General features: G+C 36.5%; 1 protein-coding gene across 3 annotated transcripts in view; it reads left to right on the forward strand.

Annotated features, from left to right (window-relative positions):
* The window catches only part of Eip78C (Ecdysone-induced protein 78C), a 170,645-nt gene that overhangs the window by 10,036 nt on the left and 140,556 nt on the right, over positions 1–20,053 (forward strand). Inside the window, exon 1 of one of the 3 annotated variants that reach the window (XM_036364661.2) lies at positions 17,886–19,640. The exons of 1 other annotated variant lie outside the window; for it this stretch is intronic. In XM_036364661.2, coding sequence (XP_036220554.2) covers positions 18,434–19,640 — 1,207 coding nt within the window. In that variant the 5' untranslated portion in view covers positions 17,886–18,433. Of the gene's footprint in view, positions 1–17,885; positions 19,641–20,053 lie in introns of those variants that run through there. One more of the 3 variants, XM_036364665.2, reaches the window with a different exon arrangement.

Raw genomic sequence — 20,053 nt, forward strand, 5'->3', positions numbered from 1 at the left:
TATGAAATTAAGTGACCATCTTTTCCTATTAATGCTCAGGCCTGTTTTTTAGAATAGATAAAATCGGTTCAGTACTTTTTCTAGCCCCCATAGACCAAATATAAAAATTTCAAAGTCCCGGTTGGCTTTCTACCGTAAATATTAGTTAATATGTAAAATATTTGAGCAAAAAATGTTTCATAAATTATACCAGCCTCCCATTTACTATATATAACGATTTTCGTTACTCAAATTGACTTTTTGCTGAATATATGGTCTACATGTGAATTATCATAAGAAATTTGTGTGAAATTATTTTCGTGAGATATTTTTGATTTTTGCTAAAATTAGATGAAATAGACATTCCCCTAGCAGCAATTTCTCAATAGAGACCTTCCGGTTGAAGATGACAACGTTCAGAAAGTCCGTATTTTATTAGCATTAATTGTACGAAACATAATATAGTTCGCCCACATTTTAAGAAAGAGTCCATATGAGGTCCATGAAAGGGTTTATGAAAGAGTCATATGCTAACCCCAATATCCGTCTTTCTAGTTGGTTGTAAGTGATATATTCAACCTGACATATGGTGGTATTTTCATGTATTGTATTATAACAACATGCGCGAGCATGTAATATTCGGCTGCAACCGAACTTATCCCTACCTTGAATGAGTTTTTCATGCTGTCATGTGCAACATTCGCAATTCTTTTACTAACAAGTGCGATTAACATGACAGCGACAACAAACTTGCCCCGCTGGTGGTAAACATAAGTAATTTATTAAATTTTCATTACAACAACTGTCGTTACAAATAATGCCTGAAATAATGAACGAAAAAAAGATTGGGTTAAAATATACAACAGCAAGTTGACGTGCAAAATGCAAAGCTTATGTTGCAAGTCACTAGTGTTGTTCGCTGCCAACGAGTAAGCTGGCAGCAGTGGCAACCAATGCCAACAACAACTGCAACAGCATGTGTTTGTGCTAATATAATGCAAAAGAAATTAGTGTTGTTGTATTGTTTTTGTTTTTAACACTGTGCGCCATTTGACCGCCGCCACCGACAGTCTGTCGGTTATCTTAAGCGCATGTCCAAAATGTCACATAAACATGTTACATAATGTGATGGCAGCCTGCAACAAGAAGCTGTATATTTCCTTGTTGTTGTAAGTAGCACGTATCTAGTTGCATGCCTCCTCGGCGATGTTGTTACAATTCCCCTTTGGCAACGAAGTAGCACTTTTATTTATGGCTTTTGTGTCAACATTTTACTTCAGTTTGTTATTTTTGTTGTAGTTTCTAAATTTTCTCCAATAAAATGTAGTTCTTCTCTAAATGTAGTAGCTTTTGTCTGGCACAGTGGGTCAATAGTGGTGGAAATTGCCGAAATTTCATTATAAACAGCATGAATCTGTTTGCAAATTAATCTTTATTGTTGTTGTATACAGCATCATGTTTTATACACGCTCAGTGTCTCTGAACTTTATCGCTATAAATCAACTTTTACAAAACTATGCAAAAAATTATAACTGCGGGGGGGATCATAAAGAAAAGATCATGTGCAGGCAAAGCAATGGAACCGATTATAACATTCATAATGAAAATATGAAAGAACCGATGAGCATTTGTGGTCTGCGCTTTAGTATAATCTAGGAAACTTTGGCGTATGTTAGTTTGGTTAAAATAAAATATGGCCATTCTTAATGATGTGGATCGCACTTCGCTGGCGACAGACTTTTATGAAGCCAGAATTCTGTATTTAGATCTCATGTATTGACAAAGTGCCTTAGATCCAACACAAATCCGCCTAGACGTTTTATTTTTATAACCGTTAGCTTACCGATGTCTAAACGTATGCGAACCAAGGAACTTTAGCCTTGCTCTCGCAAAGCACTATAGTTCAAAATATAATGCTGATATATTTCTACCTTATCGTCTTCCAAGCGGTTTCTATAACTGGCATCCAATTAGTATCCCTACAACTTTAGGCCTATAGGGCCTTACGACTAAAACACAAGAAAATAGTGAAAATCCAACTCGTTTTACTGATACGTAGGTTTAAGTACCTTTTTTTTCCCAGGTCGACAGCAAGTTTCGCCATTGGATTTAACCGATTTCTGCTGGTTAAAATGCAGTTTGAGGCCAATAAGAGATGTCTTAACGAAATATATAGAATCTTCTTTTACGGAACTGTGGTGCAACTTAAATTTCCACCATTCAACCTTAATCACTTAACCAGTATACGATTTGAACAAATTCGACCCGCACTGATGCATATAAACTGCACACGCAAACCAAGTCAATAAAAATTTTTTCTTGATATGGGCCACTTAAAACCATTCAGTGAAATCGTGAAGTCGCCGCAAAACTGCCTCATGCGAGTATTCCAACTACCTCTGTAAACGACAGTATCGATCGATTGAAAATGTAAAACAAAACAATGTTTGAAAATTGCCGTGTTGGCATCGGAGAGATATCAGATGATCTCAACATCTCTTATGGTTCGTATCAACACATTTTGCTTAATGTTTTGGGTATGAATCGTGTCAATGCTAGACTCGTACCAAAAGACCTGAATCTTTTGCAAAAACGACATTGAGTAGAGGTCGCAAAAGAGATGCTTAACGACGGAGCTGAGCGTGCCATTCATCAAACCTTAGTTTATGAATATGACGTCGAAACTGTTGAGCAATCTAACGAATAGTATACCAAAAATTAGCCGAAACAACAAAAGTCTCTGAAGGCCATCCCAGCTGAGTCTTATAACAAGTGTATAGATAATTGGTGTATAAAAAATTGGTAAAATCGTTATCTTCTCTTTTTTTACGATAGCGAACGATGAGCAATCCAGGCACATAGGTTGCCTATGATCAGTCCATTATATTATTAATATGGTCTTTTGCTATATTTAGAGATATCATGTTTCCCAGAAATCTTTTATAAAACATTATTTTTGGGCTGGTAATCAAACCGCACCTAAATATAATATTCAGTCACGTCCTCGGAATCTGACCTTGGAGGAATCCTAAAAATTTAGGTTCTTTTGCAACGACTACTCCTATTATGACTAGGGTTCGGTGAGAGAAAATACCTTCTCGTTATTAGAAAACTCAGAATCAACCAAAATATCTTGTATTACCTATTTCCACCATAAATCTCAATCTAGACCTTCAAAGTACCCAACACCTAAATATTTTCGCAAGAAGCGAACTTTAATTGTGAAAATCGCTGTATCTATTGAAAGAGCCGCCAGTATAAACATATGTATAACGGAACTAATAGAAAAAACGCAAAGAATCACAGCACTCTAATGAAAATAGTTGGAGAGCAAAAATGCTTAAACCGAATACGAAGAGGATCATGACCCAGGAAAAGTCGTGAATTTTTATTGAGGTGGCTGACATTCAAAGCTTTTGCTGCTGCAACGTAAATAGGCGTGTGCTGCCAGCCGACGCATGTTGCAAGTAACAATGTTGAAGGTGGCCGCACAAAAAGCGCATGTTTGTAGGTATGTGCACGTATGCTGCCACACTGTTGGCGGTTGCAAATGTGACAGCAACATTTTGTGATTTTAATAGCCACGCAGTGATTTAAAGAATTCGCGCTGGTATTTCGCTAACTTGCCACTTTGTGCGAGACGAATGGCAACACAGAAGACAAAAACAAAAAGCGCTCACGTAGAATAGAAAATTGTGTGGTGCTTGCATATGTAGGTATGTGTGTAGAAGGGAAAATTATATAGTACGAGCTTTAGTCTGGCATATAAAATGTGCCATGAAGTACGCGGTGCAACAATGTGCATAGTGGCATGTTGCAGGAAGTGTGGCAAGATTCAATTAACAATGGCTAGTTGTAAAGTTCTGGCAAAATGATTGATTTGTAGCTATGTTGATGGACATCTATGTACATTTTTAGTTGTAATGAAAAATAACAACCAAGATTAATAAGAAATAGTAAATTATATATATATATATATATTAATATGTGTGTGATTATGTTTATATGATTCTATTTCTTCGCCGAGTCGTATGCGAATTCATAATATGCCATAACAGGATTGGCGCCCATCAACAGTCTCATAAATCATGAGTTGTCCAATGCTGTACGTGCAACATTTGTTGCATATGTTGCAACATTTCAAATGCAACGTTCATTCCCAGGCACACTGGGCTGTAAAATGCGAATAATTGATGCGAGTAAACTATGAAGAACTTGTTTGCATGATTTATATATAATTGTTATTTTAAGTCTTGTGCAAAAAATTAATTTTATTTTCCCTTTGTAATTGGTAAGAATTAAACTAAAGGGGGTTTATTAAATTTGCCACAAAGTTTGTAATACCCAGAAAGAAACGTCGGAGACCCTGTAAAGTATATACATATGTATGTATATAAATGATCAGCGTAACGAGGTGTCTTAGTAGGATCTTAGTAGCATGTTTGCATCGTTTAGTGAATTTTTTTTTTTTAATTCCTTAGAAAACTTATCATAGAAAGTATATAATACTACACCAACATAAAATATTGATTTTGATTGAAAATTAGGTTCTTTTTCCGATATTAAGTCCAAAAAGGTGAAAAATAAATGTTTTAAATCAAAAAAATTACATTGAGACATAAAAGGGTTAGTTTACTTTTGTAGTCTTAATTATACCCTGAACATTAAGTTTGCCACGATGTTTGTAACACCCAGAAGGAAACGTCGGAGACCATATAAAGTATATATATATATGATCACCGTGATGAGCTGAGTTGATTTAGCCATGTCCGTCTGTCTGTCCGTCCGTCCGTCTGTCCGTCTGTCCGTCAGTATATACGCGAACTAGTCCCTCAGTTTTTGAGATATCGATCTGAAATTTTTAACAACTCTTTTTCTTGCCAAGAAGCTGCTCATTTGTCGGAACGGCCGATATCGGACCACTATAGCATATAGCTGCCATACAAACTGAACAATCGGAATCAAGTGTTTGTATGGAAAACTCTTCATTTGATGAGGTATCTTCATGAAATTTGGCGTGTATTATTATTTAAAGCATTAATCTAATCTCCGAAGAAATTGTATAGATCGGATGACTATAGCATATAGCTGCCATACAAATTGAACATTCGGAATCAAGTTCTTGTAAGGGGCCTTTGTATTTGTGAAGGGTATTATAGCTTCGGCGCAACCGAAGTTAACGTTTTTTCTTGTTGTTTATTTTCTTTAGTACCCATTGCCTATGCAAACTAGATCTCTTATCCTGTGTAGAGTATTGTTAGAATCGCTAAAAATATCTTCACTTCACTTTTTAAAATTTTAGTTTTATTTTATATGTATGAGTTTCAGTAGCAACCCTAGCAACTTTTTATGTTTTAGCTGAGTAATCCTTAATATTAGATATAAATAGGTACCTTTCGCCAAGTTTCATCTTCAGTTTCCACCATTTTTGTTATTTTAAAATCATACGTCATCTTTTTTTTTAAATTATGTGGCAAAATTTTTCGACGATAAATTCTTAGAACCTCAGTTAATTTAGAACACTTATGTTTTTTCTGAATTTCCGTTTCATTTTTATCACACATTTTAATTAATACTTAAAAATATAGTGGCACCCCTGCATAAAATTATGTTAAAATAAAGTTGTTTATACGAAAATTTCTTATGAAAAAACAATACTGCTTTGTTTATATACTTTTTTTAAATGCCTTCATCAATATGTTATATAAAATTTAGCTGGCAACCCTATTATTTATCATTTAAATTGCTTTTATGCAAAAGAGCTTTTAATTTTATACTAAAAATAAATAGAAATTTAATTTCAATAAAAATAAGGTAGCAGGTCTGATCAAAACGTTGCTTTAAAAGATTTTTAAAAAATATATTTGAAATTTTTTTAAATCAAAACTTTAAAAAGACTTGTATTTTTAGAGTATAATTTTTTAATTCTTTAATTACCATTTTCTTGCTTCCTCATTTTACTTTTTTATTTTTTATTTTTTGTTGTGCTTACAGCTGGCTTGTTTTCATTTCAACGCTCATTTTTACAACTATCTTTTATTATCAGATTAGCACGTTGTAAATAAGCGCAAAGGAAAAACATTCGCCCACCAACAAACACACACACACATACATTGTGCTTACATACGCACGAGCATAAATATTCTCGCAAGCAAAAAGCAAGTTTTTACTATAAAATAGACACATACAAGTACATACATAGCAACGCACGAGAATGTTTATTATTTTTGCTATTGCTGTCGCTGTTGTTGTTGTTCTTGTCATTGCGCTCTTGCCCATGACGTTGCTAGCACAAGTCATTGAACTTTAGATTGCAAATTCTAGCGGTAGCTATCGCACTAATATCAATGCAAACAAACCAATCAAAAGTCAAAACGAAAAGTGAGGTGCGGGAGCGGCAGCAATTGGCTTGCTTACTCTACACACTCCACAGTACTGATATTTGTAATTGTAAATTCGTGTTTGTGTGTAGCAGTTGTGGCAGCAACAGCAAGAACAGCTGCTTGTGCCAACAACACAAACTACTTACATTTCAAAGTGAAGGCGACAATCCCACTTTCTTATCGCCAAATGCGTCCATTTCTTAGATTACTTAGCGCGGACATAAGAAAGTTTAAACGGGAATTTTTTTATAAATCGGTCCAATTTGGTGAAAAATATTTTAATAACTCAATTCATTCGGTGAAAAACATCGATCCTCTGAAAATGCAACAAAAATATGTGAGTGTGATCGTGAGAGTGAGAACCAAGGACGGTTAAACATAAAAAAAAGTTTCCGCAGCAACATAATGTTTCCGAAAAGATATAATGTGATCTGGTACCAAAAATGTGTAGAATCGCACCCTTTCTCTGTCTCGGCTTTATAAACGAAGTGTGAGGATCTCCGTCATTGCGATTTCTTTTACATACAAGTCGGATTTGCCTCATTAAAGTTAGTGTTACAGAAATGTGAAAATCCATACACTATCTTCTTCCAGCTTCGTTGAATATTCTAATTTTTATTAGACCGTTTCTGACTTTAAGGTCGATATTTCGGATATTAAGTAAGATAAGGCGTATAAACTATAATAAAAATAAGTACAAGGTTCTTTGGGTTTAGCCTTTTTAAAAGTTTTAAGCTGTTTTGAAAAACTCCATAAATTGAAAAAAAAATCTACCTAGTTTTCATCTATAAACTTAAATTAAAATATAAAAGCTTTATCAAAGCTCTAATGCTTCAAAAGTTCTTCATTGATATAAGAAGAAGACTGTTCATGATAACAGTGTGAATTGTAAAACATCATACCAGAAAGTAAATTAAAAACAATGTAAAAATTGGTTTGACAAATATACTGCTACTTAGAGACTCCTATGTATAAATTTCCAAACTTTTAATGAATTCTTTATTTCAGACTTTCTATCTGGATCATAGGATGTAATGATGTTAATTTATCATCCTAAATGTAGGCAACTGTTATCAGCCAATGTCGAATGTGCCCATTTTTTAATTCGCTATTACTACAAAAGTTTACGAGCAAGTTAAAATAAAAATTAGAATTTGAATATAAATAAAGAAAGGAGTAAGAAAAAAATTGAAAAACTCAATTTCCATAATTACATTACAAAAAAAAAATTGCATTTATAAGCTGGCTATATTTATAAGTACATAACTTAGAGGTGATGATGTTAATCTACAGAGAGCGTAAATTACACCCAGGCTTAAAGCTTTTTTTTTAAACTCAAATAAAGTTTTTTTTGTTCTTTTGTTGAAACTATTTAGATAAAATAAGGGTAACAATTATTAAAACATTGTATGTGGTGTCTTACAGTTATAGGTTTGAAACTTCTCATATCCGGCATCTGGCTTGAACAAGCTTCTGACGTTTTTCGTTAGAGATTTAACACACTTCTAGTAGTTTTAAACACAACCTTAGCATGGTTATTATCCGCTTTTCACCAAATGTTGCTAGAAAAAACTTTTGTCACTAAGTTTTTGTTATAAACCTTTAATAGTTTGTGGGGTATATTATATATATTAAATATACTAAAGAACGGAAATCATATATGCAAATATTACTTAGTTATTATTATTTATAATTTATATTATAATCTTACGTTTAGCGTCATTTTTGGGCTTTCACACCACCTGATCTTTCCAAAGTACCAATGATTTATCAATATGCTTACATTTTTATTCAAGCGATAAACATGGGCAGATAGACCTGATGGACCTACAGATAGACATCCGGCGTTCACTTCGGTTACGCCAAAGTTATAATACCATTCAAAAATAAAATAGTTTCCGTTGATTGTGATCATACATTTAGTATGGAGATTCTAACATTGCCTTAGAAAATAATACATGTCAAATATGGGAAAAATATCTCGACAAATAAAAAAGTTTTCGATACAAGGGCTGGTCAGTTGTATGGCAGCTATATTTTACTTATTTCAGCCACATAGATACACTGTTATTAGGAAAATATGTTTCTTCATTTTTATGGAGATAACTCACATATTGGCTGATATATGCGGTATAAAGTCGCCCGGAAGTTCGAAAATCTTTATATTAGGTATGTATGTGGGACCAGTTTGTTAAGTTGACGATTTATATAATATATAAGCTTCGTATGAAAATTATACTTATATTCCTCCTTCTTTATTTTTTAGATATTTTCTTTATAATAGTTACTTCACTATTGCGACGAAACCGTATAAATTATTTAATTATTATATAAATAACAACTGCACCCAGTGCGGAAAGTGCATGAGCATAAATATTACATAATCGCCGTGACTTGATCAATTGCCGCTGAGTAAGCGAGCCCCTTTGCATTGCGGTGCGCGTGTGTGAGTGTCAACATACGGCACATATATACGTACACACATGCAGAAGTGTGCCTTTGCAATATTTTATATTTATATGCATATATTTACTTTCGCCACGCATTGTAATCAATCTGGTGACAAGCAGTAAAATGGTTGGCAACGCCACCAGCACAGCTATACGCAATTCCACTTTCGTTGCAAGCTTTGCTAGCGCTTTGCATGTGTGTGCGAGCGTGTGGGTGTGCGCATGGCATGATCTATGCAACTTTTAACCTCTTCGTTACTGCAAAAATAGGTAGCAACATATTTACATGCAAACATTCACATACATACAAGTATATACATATATGTATGCAAGTATATATTTTTGTATATGAGCAGTGCGGCCGTGGCCCAAACAGGCCACAGAATTCCAGCAACACGTTGAATGCGCCGCAGCGTAAGCAACTTGTGTGTCGCCAACATGGAAATGTTGCTCGGGTGGATCGCAATGAAAACAACAAAACGAACTAGCTGACATATATACATACATAGCTACAAATATGTACATATATGTATGTATGCATAGGCTCCCAATAGTTTTCCTATGCGCCTATTGCACTCACCACTACACAAATACATATTAGCACACACACATACACGCGCTTGCCTGCAAGTACAAGAAGTAAACAGCAAAAGTCAGCGACCAGCCGACACTCGCTTACGATTACACAATCGCTCTGCCACAACCTTAGCTGTTGTTTTCTTTAATGGTTGTTGTTGGCATTATTATTGCTGTTGTTGCCGCTATGTATAGTTGTTTTGTACGTGCAATTTGCTTCCTGGTTCGTGTCGCAGTCAATACTGGATTGTTACGTTATGCGACGGCAGCAGCAGCGACAGCGACTGCGACAGCAACAACAATGCCAACAATAGTTACTCTCGCTAAAAGTGCTCACGGCACTCTATGCAACAACAATATGCGCAGCGCTGAGAATGTCACTGGTAGGCAGTCACTGTTGATCAGCTAGTCAATGTTGTTACTACTTTTGCGCTTCTAGTTGTTGCTGTAGCTTCTTTCGCTTTCGCGTTGGGCTAGTCGTAGTCTTTGCCTATTTTTTGTTTTTGCTATTTTCGCAGTGATTTTGCGATTACTTGCTTTTCCTTACTTTCCATCGCGGACTGTGCGCTGACTGCGCGCGCGCTTCTCACCAGTGTTGCATGCAGCATTTCATTTATCCACTGCATGCGCTTTCTTGTTGCATGCGCTTTTCCTTAGTTGCAGCTAGGTTTATGTGTGTGTGTTTGCTTTTGAACATTGACTTTCGAGTGATTTTCTTTGCCTTGCCATTTGTTTTTGTTATTTTTATTCTTGTTGCAAGCGATCACAAGAGAAAACTAATTTTCCATAGTGTGCGCACTCTCACCGTTGGGTTGTGGTTGTTGCCTCTAGCGATCGCATCTATTGGCGCTTGTGTAGGAAATTGCCTTTGAAAGTAGTGTAGTTTTTTCTAATGCTCATTGTTGTTGTTTTTGTCTTTTGCCTAACTCTTTTTACCTTTTTCACTGTCTCTCTTAGGCTTTATGCTCCTTAATTCCAATATACAAATAGTTTATATATGTATGTATGTTAGGTATGCGCACATACAGTGGTGCCTCATGTGGCATTTGTTTACACTGTCTTTTTTGCACTGCCAATTTCCTCATTCCATCAATTGCTTTCGCCATTGGCATAAGGAAATCTTTTTGGCACCCAAGCCATCTAGACTCCCTTCCCAAATAGCTCTACGAAAAGTTTAAGGTGAAAATTATAGTTAAAAAAAAGAATTTCTCTCTCATTTGTAGATCATCGAATATTTGGGGTATAAATAATATATAATAGTGCATGTACAGTCTACTGAAACGTGTGGCTACCATACCGCCACCTATGCGTTTAAAATACCTAGCGTGTAAACATCGATCTACTAAAATTTTAAATCGATATCTCAAATAGTTTTTGAGTAACAGCCTTCTAAAGTGTAGCCGCTCAGTTCAATCCGCTTCATGAATTTATCTTTAAACACGTTTCTCTTAAAACTACATTTTTCAAATATGCTTGAGTGATGACTCGGAAACAAATGATCCTATCACTGTTAACTTTTTCGTTTTTTTAAATTTGCCAAAAACCGCCATTTTTTAAAGCTGTCACCGTAGGTGTGCCCCTTAACAGCGTCTATCTATCGAAGTAAGGTTAGAATGAGAATAGGTTAATACATCAACAAAGGTGTGTCAAAATCTTCCCCGTGACCTCATTAGTCGGATCTGCGTAACCTACATACCCTTCATACGTATTTGGTTACCGCTTTTAAATTTATTGAATGTTTTTGGGTGTTGAGAGAAAAATTACCACAAGTCGAGAGAGTTTGGTATTATAGTTAAAGTATATACCATCCTTAGCAAGTAATTTAATAAACTCTATTTATGTCTAAACCAAAATCTTGCCAAATTATAGCTGAAGCTCATTGAAGAAACTTTATTGTCATTAAAAGTTTTTCAATCATATAAATGTAGAGCCATTAAGAACAGAACAGTTAAGATTAGTTTTAGGAATAATTTAGAGATTTATAACTATAGTGCAAAATTTAAATTAGCAATAGGGTTTGAAAGAAAATCCATAATGTTCTCTTACTAAGGAAAATTTTTATAAACAAGAACTCGAAACCCGAGAGTAAAACCTTGTCTTGTAAGAAATGTAGACAACTTTGCTGAGTCTTAAAACAAAAGATCACTGAACCTACGACCGAATCTTCAGAAATTAAAGATAGATGGGATAATATTAGGTCTATTAAAAATAAATTCATAATTTTCCCAATAAAACACTTTAGTATTTTCTATCTCGCGTTGTAGAGATAATACGCCTTTTATACAGTATTTATTCCATAAAGCTGAAAACGTAAGACAGGTGGCTGAAAATGTGAATAGTGCTTATGGTCCTGATACCCTAACAGCCAATTATATAGGCCAATTGTCGAAAATATCGGTAAAGTATGACTCATGAAACATATGTTTATCTGCATATCGCTCCTGAACCACAACCAAATCAACGTCAAGTGAAAACAGTCTTGGTCAAATGGAGGCCTCGACGGGATTGACGGCCAGGAAGCTTTTTCTGTCTGTGCGGTCAAAGCTACTCAAGTAGTGCATGACCACATAAGTAATAGCACCAAGCTCAACAGCCATGCGGCTGCGATATCTTTCTATCCCAGAGTGAGGTCCTCTGAACTACTTACCTTTAGCAAAGTCAAACTCGCGCAGTTGTAGGTATGTCCAGTCAGAACACTTTTTAAAAGGTTAACACGCAGTGCGGATACATATTTTGTCAGGCGTTTTGTAACAAAGCGTTATGGGGGAGGGAGAGATGGAATTATCATGTCACTTTCTACTCTATTAGCCAGCTTTTTCCCTGAAAGTGAAATATCTCGTTAGAGATACCTTCGGCGGACCTAGCGAAGTGGCTGGTATTGATATTAGCCACCTTAACAAATTTGTGATTGGCTCAAAAGGCTTCGTCGATCTATGAGAATTTGGTGATAAATTTTTTGGCAGTTTTTGGTTTTCACAAAGGACCAACGTTCACAGCTGTCCAATTGAGACTCATCGCTACCTTTAGACCCTACGACGTAACCTAACTTACCTTAACTTTCATAAATAAAACCATCAGTTTAATGCAAAAAATAATTGATTTCGTTTTAATATAAGAGTACATACCTTATATTATGATATTGCTCGCTAAAATTGGATTCGAAACAATGAAACACTAAGCGGTATTCACGAACTTAACGCACTTATCTAAGAAACATTTGAAATGTAAAATATAATTATGTAGTGTAAGAATTTTGATAAACGATATCTAACTTATTTCCATTTTTTAGTAAAACAAATATCTATCGGACCCGTTTTAAATAAAATCTTAAATCCTTTCAAAAAAACATTGAGCAGTCATTCTCAAAAGAGAGTACATTATTTTATATATGGTCGCATTGCATATCTTACTTTATGTGTTCTTAGCTTCTAATGGAGTTCGTATCTAATTTCCATCTAACGCGCCAGACAGCTGTTCCTTTTCTTCGCCGCCGCCCACTTCAATGGGGACCCTGTCGGGTATTGATCCCAGCAAAAATGCGCTCTCATCACAACAACTGTGCGCATGTTTTTGCAATTGCCGCCACTGCACATACATATATGTACATGTATGTATGTATGTATTTATATACGTATGTGCGCTTGTGTGTGTGCTGATAAGTGAACGTTGGCGCTCAATTGTTGTCCGACTGCATTCATTGCATCCAGAAAATGAAATTATCCGCTAATCGCAAAATACTTCCTGCTTCGTTGAATTTTCTTCTGCTGCTTTGTCGATCCCCACACTCTTCTTCGGCTGTGGCTTCTTCGTCTTGTTCTTCAATTTAGTTGCTGTGTAAGTTTTTCCTTTTAAAGAGCCATTTCAATTGGCAGCGGGTTTTAATGCACTTTCTTCCATGTAAGTATGTAGGTGTTTGTGTGTGTGCTGTGAGCAGAGAGCAACAAAAGCGATAGAGTATAAGAAAAAGCTAACAATAACAACAAAAACCAAATAGTTACAACATCAAATTGCAAGTAAAAGCAGTTGTAAGTGAAGTCGAAGATCCGCGAGTTGTTGTTGCAGCGAGTAGAAGAAGCAGCAGTAGACGCCGGAGGAACGGCAGCAAATGATCTGTCTGCCGCCTCGCCAGCCCACTCATGCCGTAACGGTTCTCTGCTTGCGATTGTGTGAGCGCGTGTAAGTAAGTGAAAATAGCTGACTGAACGCGTGCGTGTGTGTGTGCGTGGAATTGATCTTGAGTCTTGAAGTTGTTGCCTTGTCTATTTTGCTATTTGTTTTCCCCGTTCGTTTTTGTTGTTTTTTTTGTTGCTTTGCATTTGCAATGCGCGTTGTTTTTGCTATTTTTCTCTTGATTTTTGTTTGTGTTGTTTGTTTTTTTTGTGAAATAGAAATTGAAAATAGCAGTCGGCGCACAAGTCAAGAACAGCAATAGCGAGTAGCAATAACAACAAAAACAGCAACAGCAATCGCCGAAGAAAAACAGGAAAAGTCCCAATTGAGAGTTGCTTGACTCTTTGCTGATTTTTCTTTTAGCTGCAGAAGTTGCGGAAGAGCGGAGAGAGGGCAGGGAAGCTTCTCTAGAAGGGACTTGCTCTTACCGCGTGCACACCGCCACTTGCCGCCTCCGCAACATTGCATAAAATTTACTTTACAGCCGACTGAGTATCGTACTACTAATAGATTAGATAGATAGAGAAGAACAACAACTAAGACAGCACAAATTACAACAACAACCAGGAACTGCTGCACAGCAATGTGCTGTCTTAGACAGCCGGAGTGGAGTAGCGCTGTGTCCATAAGCAAAGTTGCTTGCAGAGATCCGATGGCGACAACAACAACAGCAATAACATGAACGACTACGAGACGATTGCGCGGCATTGCCAGGGCTGAGTGGTCGCTAGAACCATAGCGGCAGCAGCAGCAGCAGCAGCGACGCCGACAACAATAACAAAAGCAAACAACATAGTGACAGTAGTGCAGTGGCGGCAACAACAGCAGCGGCAAGCCAATAACAAAACCAACAACAACAACGTAGAAATCGCTGTTGCAACGGCGTTGCATGGCATTTCTGTGCGTGTGCATGTATGTATGTACGATCGGTTGTCAGTGTGTGTATGTATTGTGTGTTTGCATGAGTGATTTGTTGTTGCTGTTGTTGCTGCCGTTTCTGGTGTGGTTAGTTCTTCGCCAGTTCGCGCCCATTCGCTTGCACCAACTCGGGAGTTCGGGAGCAAGCAGGGAATCGAATTCTTGTTCTTATTCTTCTATACCCGAAGGTTCTACGGTTTGGTTTGGATTTCGTTTGCGCATTTGGAGCGCTTCGACGCTAACGCTTAGCTCGCTAGCACGCTAATTCTCGCAGGCTTGTCCACTAGTATATCTATCGACTTTTACGCGCTTACGGTTCGCTTCCGTATATTCGTTCGTCGGCCGTTTGTACGAACGTTGCGTGGCTGGACTTTTTCTTCCTCCAATACATTTAATGGCGGCGCGCGCGCATGGATGCGCTTAACTTCCAAATCTAAATCTAAACTTTAATTCAAGACTAGAGTTTTCGCTTCGCCAGCTAAGCAAAGTGCGCACAAACAAATAAACTGAACTGAACTGCGTGACACGACCTGTGTCTTTCGCTGCGATTTTTGAAAGTTGCAACCGTGTGTTTTTAGTTTCGCGTTCGCAACGCGTTGTGCGTGTGAATAATTAAACTCAATATTCTTAACAATTTCAAATTGATTTTGCGAAATATTTTCAAGCTCAAATTAGGAAGTGAAAGCTTATAGTGAAGGAAGTGCTAATTTTGTGAATTAAATTTGTAGTGGAAATATATCTAAAAACTCTGATCTTTTGTTTTGTTATTTTCAAAGCTTAGAGTCAAGTGGAAGGATACACAAGGATAAATAAAAAATGAATATTCAAACATTTTTACGAATTCATATCATTCAGGAAGTGTATACAAGTTTTTATGCTACCCATTTAAGACCCCGAAACCCTTATTACATTTGACAATTAAGACTACATTTAGGGGCTTTAGAGCGATATTTGGAATTATTTTCATAATGCAAAACTTGTATAGAAACCACTTTTTTATGAATGTGTTTTACACATGTACATATGTAAATAAAATTTCAAGTAATTATTTTTTATTTAAATGATAACACAAATTGATTTTTATTCCAATAAACGAGAAATGCTAACGTAAAGCTAATTTGATAACATATTTTTTTCCAGTTCGAAGGTTCAAACTCACTTCTTTGCATTTTTTCCGAGCGATGTAAAAAGGGTCTAACGCGATAGCGAATTATCTTTTAGTCAAATTTTTTAGGACAGTTTTAACCTTAAATTCGGCTCCATCAAAGCTAAAATACCGCAGGTGCATTTCTTATAACATAAAAGGGTTTAAAAAGACCTTTTTTTTATTTTGATCGGCCAGTTTGTATGACATCTATTTGTTACAGTGGTCCGATCTGAACAATATGTTCTATAAGAATTATCTTGGTCAATATGTGCTCAGAAAATAACGCGCTTTTTAACATGTAAAATTTCCCGGGATCGGAGAGTCCAACTATCAACGGATCCAACTATTATGTTGATATACATATCCCTGAAGTACGGTACAATTTTCAGCTTTATTTATTGCTTAATTTGTCTGTAGCAGCCGCTAAGGTTGGACTGGTGTTTTGAACTTGGCGATTCTCGTTTTTGAAAATCTCATAATTCGTTGGTTGTTCGGTAATTGGCGAAAAACAATATTGTAACGATGCCACATTCACCAGACATAGCTCCGTGTGACTTTTTCATAATTCCAGAAATAAATTAATCCTTAAAGTGCCGTCGTTTTACAGGATATATTAAAATCGCTGGAAGAAATCGAGTTTGAGAATTGCTTTGACGACTGGAAGAAGCGCTGGCATCAGTGCATAATATCGAATGTTCACTATTTAGAAGGCGACACCATCAATGTAGACCAATGAGTACAATTTTTTTCAAAACACGAAAATTTCCGTTGTTTTTTGTATATACCTTGTAGCAGCCATATGCTATAGTGGTCCGAAAAGAACATGTGCCAAATTTCAGATCGATATCTCTGAGGAACTGAGGAAAACTGAAGAACTAGTTCACTTATACTATACATCCGGACATGACTAAATCGACACAGCTTGTCAGGCAGTTCATTCAAACATATACATATACACTTAATAGGGTTATCAATTTTTTTTCTGAGTTTTACAAACTTCGTGGCGAACTACAAATATCAGGTTCAATGTTAAAAAAAAGTTTTGTTGTAATTAATGTACGATAATCGGTGTTGAAATTAAAGGAAACCTTAATTCGGATAGTACTGAAATTGAGGATTACTAATCAGAAATTTTAGCTAACCTTTTATGAGTAGCTCCGAAATAAGCATTCTACTATTCTGTTTTTTTTTTTTTGATTGACTCTATTGTAGCGTCAATTATAACGCTTCAGTTGCTTCTTCCTTTCGCTAGTTTCACAAACACTTCTCTAGTGTGGTCAGACGATATCGCAATTTAGTTGCTAGGCAATTAATATATTACGGAAAGAAGAGTTTTGTAATATCCTGAGAGATGAACAACTGTCACGATCTCTACGCTGGTGAGTGGTAAGCCAGAAACAGCACTACTTTCAGGAAAATTCGGTGTCTAGCCATAATATAAAGTTTGCTTGAGATCAGACTGAAGTAATAAGCCACCATATAAAATTAAACAAATGTTTGATAAAACTCTCTAAATTTGGAAAAGTTCAGAACACTTATTAAAGATTAGAAAAAGTAATCAAATGACTCTCAGGTCTTTCACGTTTTAATCTCCTTTGGCAGCCACTTATGTATCAAATTTAATCGAATTCCAATTAATGTCAATTTTTATTTAACTTAAATTGCAATGGCATATATCTTTCACAGATATCGCCAGATGGTTTTGCCTGTATTTCGTCAGAAGTATTCCATATAAAAGTAATAAAACTAGAGATAACACTGCGTTTGCATTATCCGCCTTAATGGAAAAAAAATTGCATACGTCGTGAAGTTGTTCGGCTTAATAATATTTAAAAAATGGTTTACTGGTAACTCATTTCGAGCTCAAAAGCGTTTATTCATAATTTTTAAATAGTTTTGACTAGACTCAACTGACTGATCGTGCTTTATTCTTTGAGTGTCGGATTCCGATATTTTTGAAACATGCTTTTGATTTAATTTTTTGCAAACTGATCTAAGCTAACAACAGCCAGATAGCCCATGGCCTTTCTATTGGAGGACAAACTTAATTCTTTGAACGTTAAAGTTAAATATTATATTATCACTTTGAGTTAATAAGTAGTCATATTTTTAAATATACTTCTGAATATGAAAATGGAGTGTTTAAGCAAACAGAATGACAAAAGAATCCTATCGAAGGTGCTGTATCTATTAGTTAAACAATAATTTCTTACAACCACTTAATATCCATAGTCAAAGATAAGTTGTAAATTAGACTGAAATCTTTTTATATATTTTTTTTTTATTAAAAACATCAGAAAATAACAATTTAATCCCTTCGTCCCCACCTGAATCACAGTTCCGAGCAATCCGTAAGTATATGTATACGCCATTTCGCGAATTCTCAAGTACTCGGCCAATCCTTGTTGTATCCACAGCCACAGATCAGCTCAATGAACAGAATATTAATATGATAAAGAATAAACTTCCTAATTAATATAATAATAAAAAAAACATAAGTGAGTTAAAAACTACTAACATAAAAAAAAATAACTGCAAATAAAAAAAAAATACTGCGAATAAATTTATGTTTCGTTAATACTTTCGTGAATAATTACATTTGTTTGTGCGCGCTTCGTGAACGAACTCGAACCGAACGTAATCTTAGTCCATGCGTCAGCATCCATTGACAATCGTTTCCTAAGTGCAAGCCTAGTGACTACTAAAAAAAAAAAAGAGAAAAACATTGTCCGCTCTAAGGAAAATTTAATTACATCGCTACGTTCGCTTATCCACACAATGTTGACGATGGAGGATGACAACAGCGAAACATGGATGTATTCAAAATAGATTTGGAGCAGTCGCATATCCATTCGAGTCTCGTTGAAAGCCACAACAGCACGAATAACAGTAGCCAAACACACAATCTATATACGCCCGGCGGCATAGCCGGTGGCGCCGACAATCGCGAACCGCAACACACCACCCACCAACATCACCTCAACCACAACCATAACCTACACCAAATCGAACACCGTCAACAGCTGCAGCACCAACAGCAACAACTTTTCAATAGCATAAATGCGAATGACGACTGCGACGACGAAGATGATCCCTTGCCCGAAGTGAGTTTTGACGCCAATTCCGATTTCAATTTGCACTTCTTCGACACGCCCGACGATTCGTCGACGCAAGGCGCCTTCAGTGACGCTGGCTCGCTTGAATCCGATGCTTATGCCACCAGTTCACCACCCACACCGCCAACACAAATACATGCGCTAAGAGGTGTAGAGACCCTAAGCGAGGAGTCCACAACGGTAACAGCCTCAGCGGCAGCAACAGCACAATTACACATTGCCGATACGATAAATTCTCACTGCAATACAAATGCGGAAGTTAGCGAATCGCTGAAATTGTTGACAGATGATTGCACGTCCTTTTATCATCAGCAACAATCAGCGGCCCCACTAAATGGCGGCACTCCATCTTTAGGTATACCGTCTAATTGCGTCGCTTATTTGGGCTCGACGAACAATAACACTACAACAACATCGCAATCCATCAACGGCGGCGGTATCGTTTGCAATACTGGCAATTTATCAGCCGCGTCGACACCCGCCTCGTCCATTTCATCGTCGTCCATAGCTTCGACATCGCCTATAACAGCGAGTAACGGCAGTGTAGCAGCCGTTACAGCCGCACATATCATTGCGCTCGGCAATGGTGGAGGTACATTGTACTCCAACAGCGGTCTCCATTCATTCTGTCAATCGCATTCATCGTCCTCATCCGGCTGCTCTTCAAATTCTTCGGCCGGCAGCAGTTGTAGCCACAACGGCAACACCAACGGTAGTGGACACCACATTGGACGTAATAACGGAGCCACCATATCATCGTTGGTTGCTGAGCATTGTCTTGGGGAGCGCCATCATTCAGCAGCAACAGCAACAGCAGCGTCAGCGTCAGCAACAATCAACCCAGCGAACGCGTGCGCCGCAATCACCAACTCTACATTGGCTAATGTAAAACACTCGCATGGTATGTCCTAGAAATGTTTTGTTGATACAGGGTGTCTCTTTAGTAGAAAATTAAGTAAAATTCTAAGTTGACAACTCATCAAAATCATTTTTTTATAAAAATTAACAACTCATCAGAAATGTTCTCAAAATTTGTTAAAAACTAGAGTGTCGATTTCGCAAGTAGCTTTTGTTTGGTGTTTATATCGTAATACCTATTATCAATAATTAATAGTTGGCAACTCTGCTCAAAACCTTTTAACTTTTAACCTTGCCATATTTTAGAATTTTATCAACTTTATTCCCTACTCAAAATATTTTTCACTATAAGCTTCCGTGGAGTTCTTCAGTTTGACATCCATATTGGAAAAAAACTTTTGTCTTATAAACTTTTTTGACCTTTTTAAAACTGGGAACTCTCCTCAAAATGTCTTG

This window comes from Bactrocera oleae, chromosome 6 (assembly GCF_042242935.1).
Source record: "Bactrocera oleae isolate idBacOlea1 chromosome 6, idBacOlea1, whole genome shotgun sequence".
Lineage (NCBI taxonomy): Eukaryota > Metazoa > Arthropoda > Insecta > Diptera > Tephritidae > Bactrocera > Bactrocera oleae.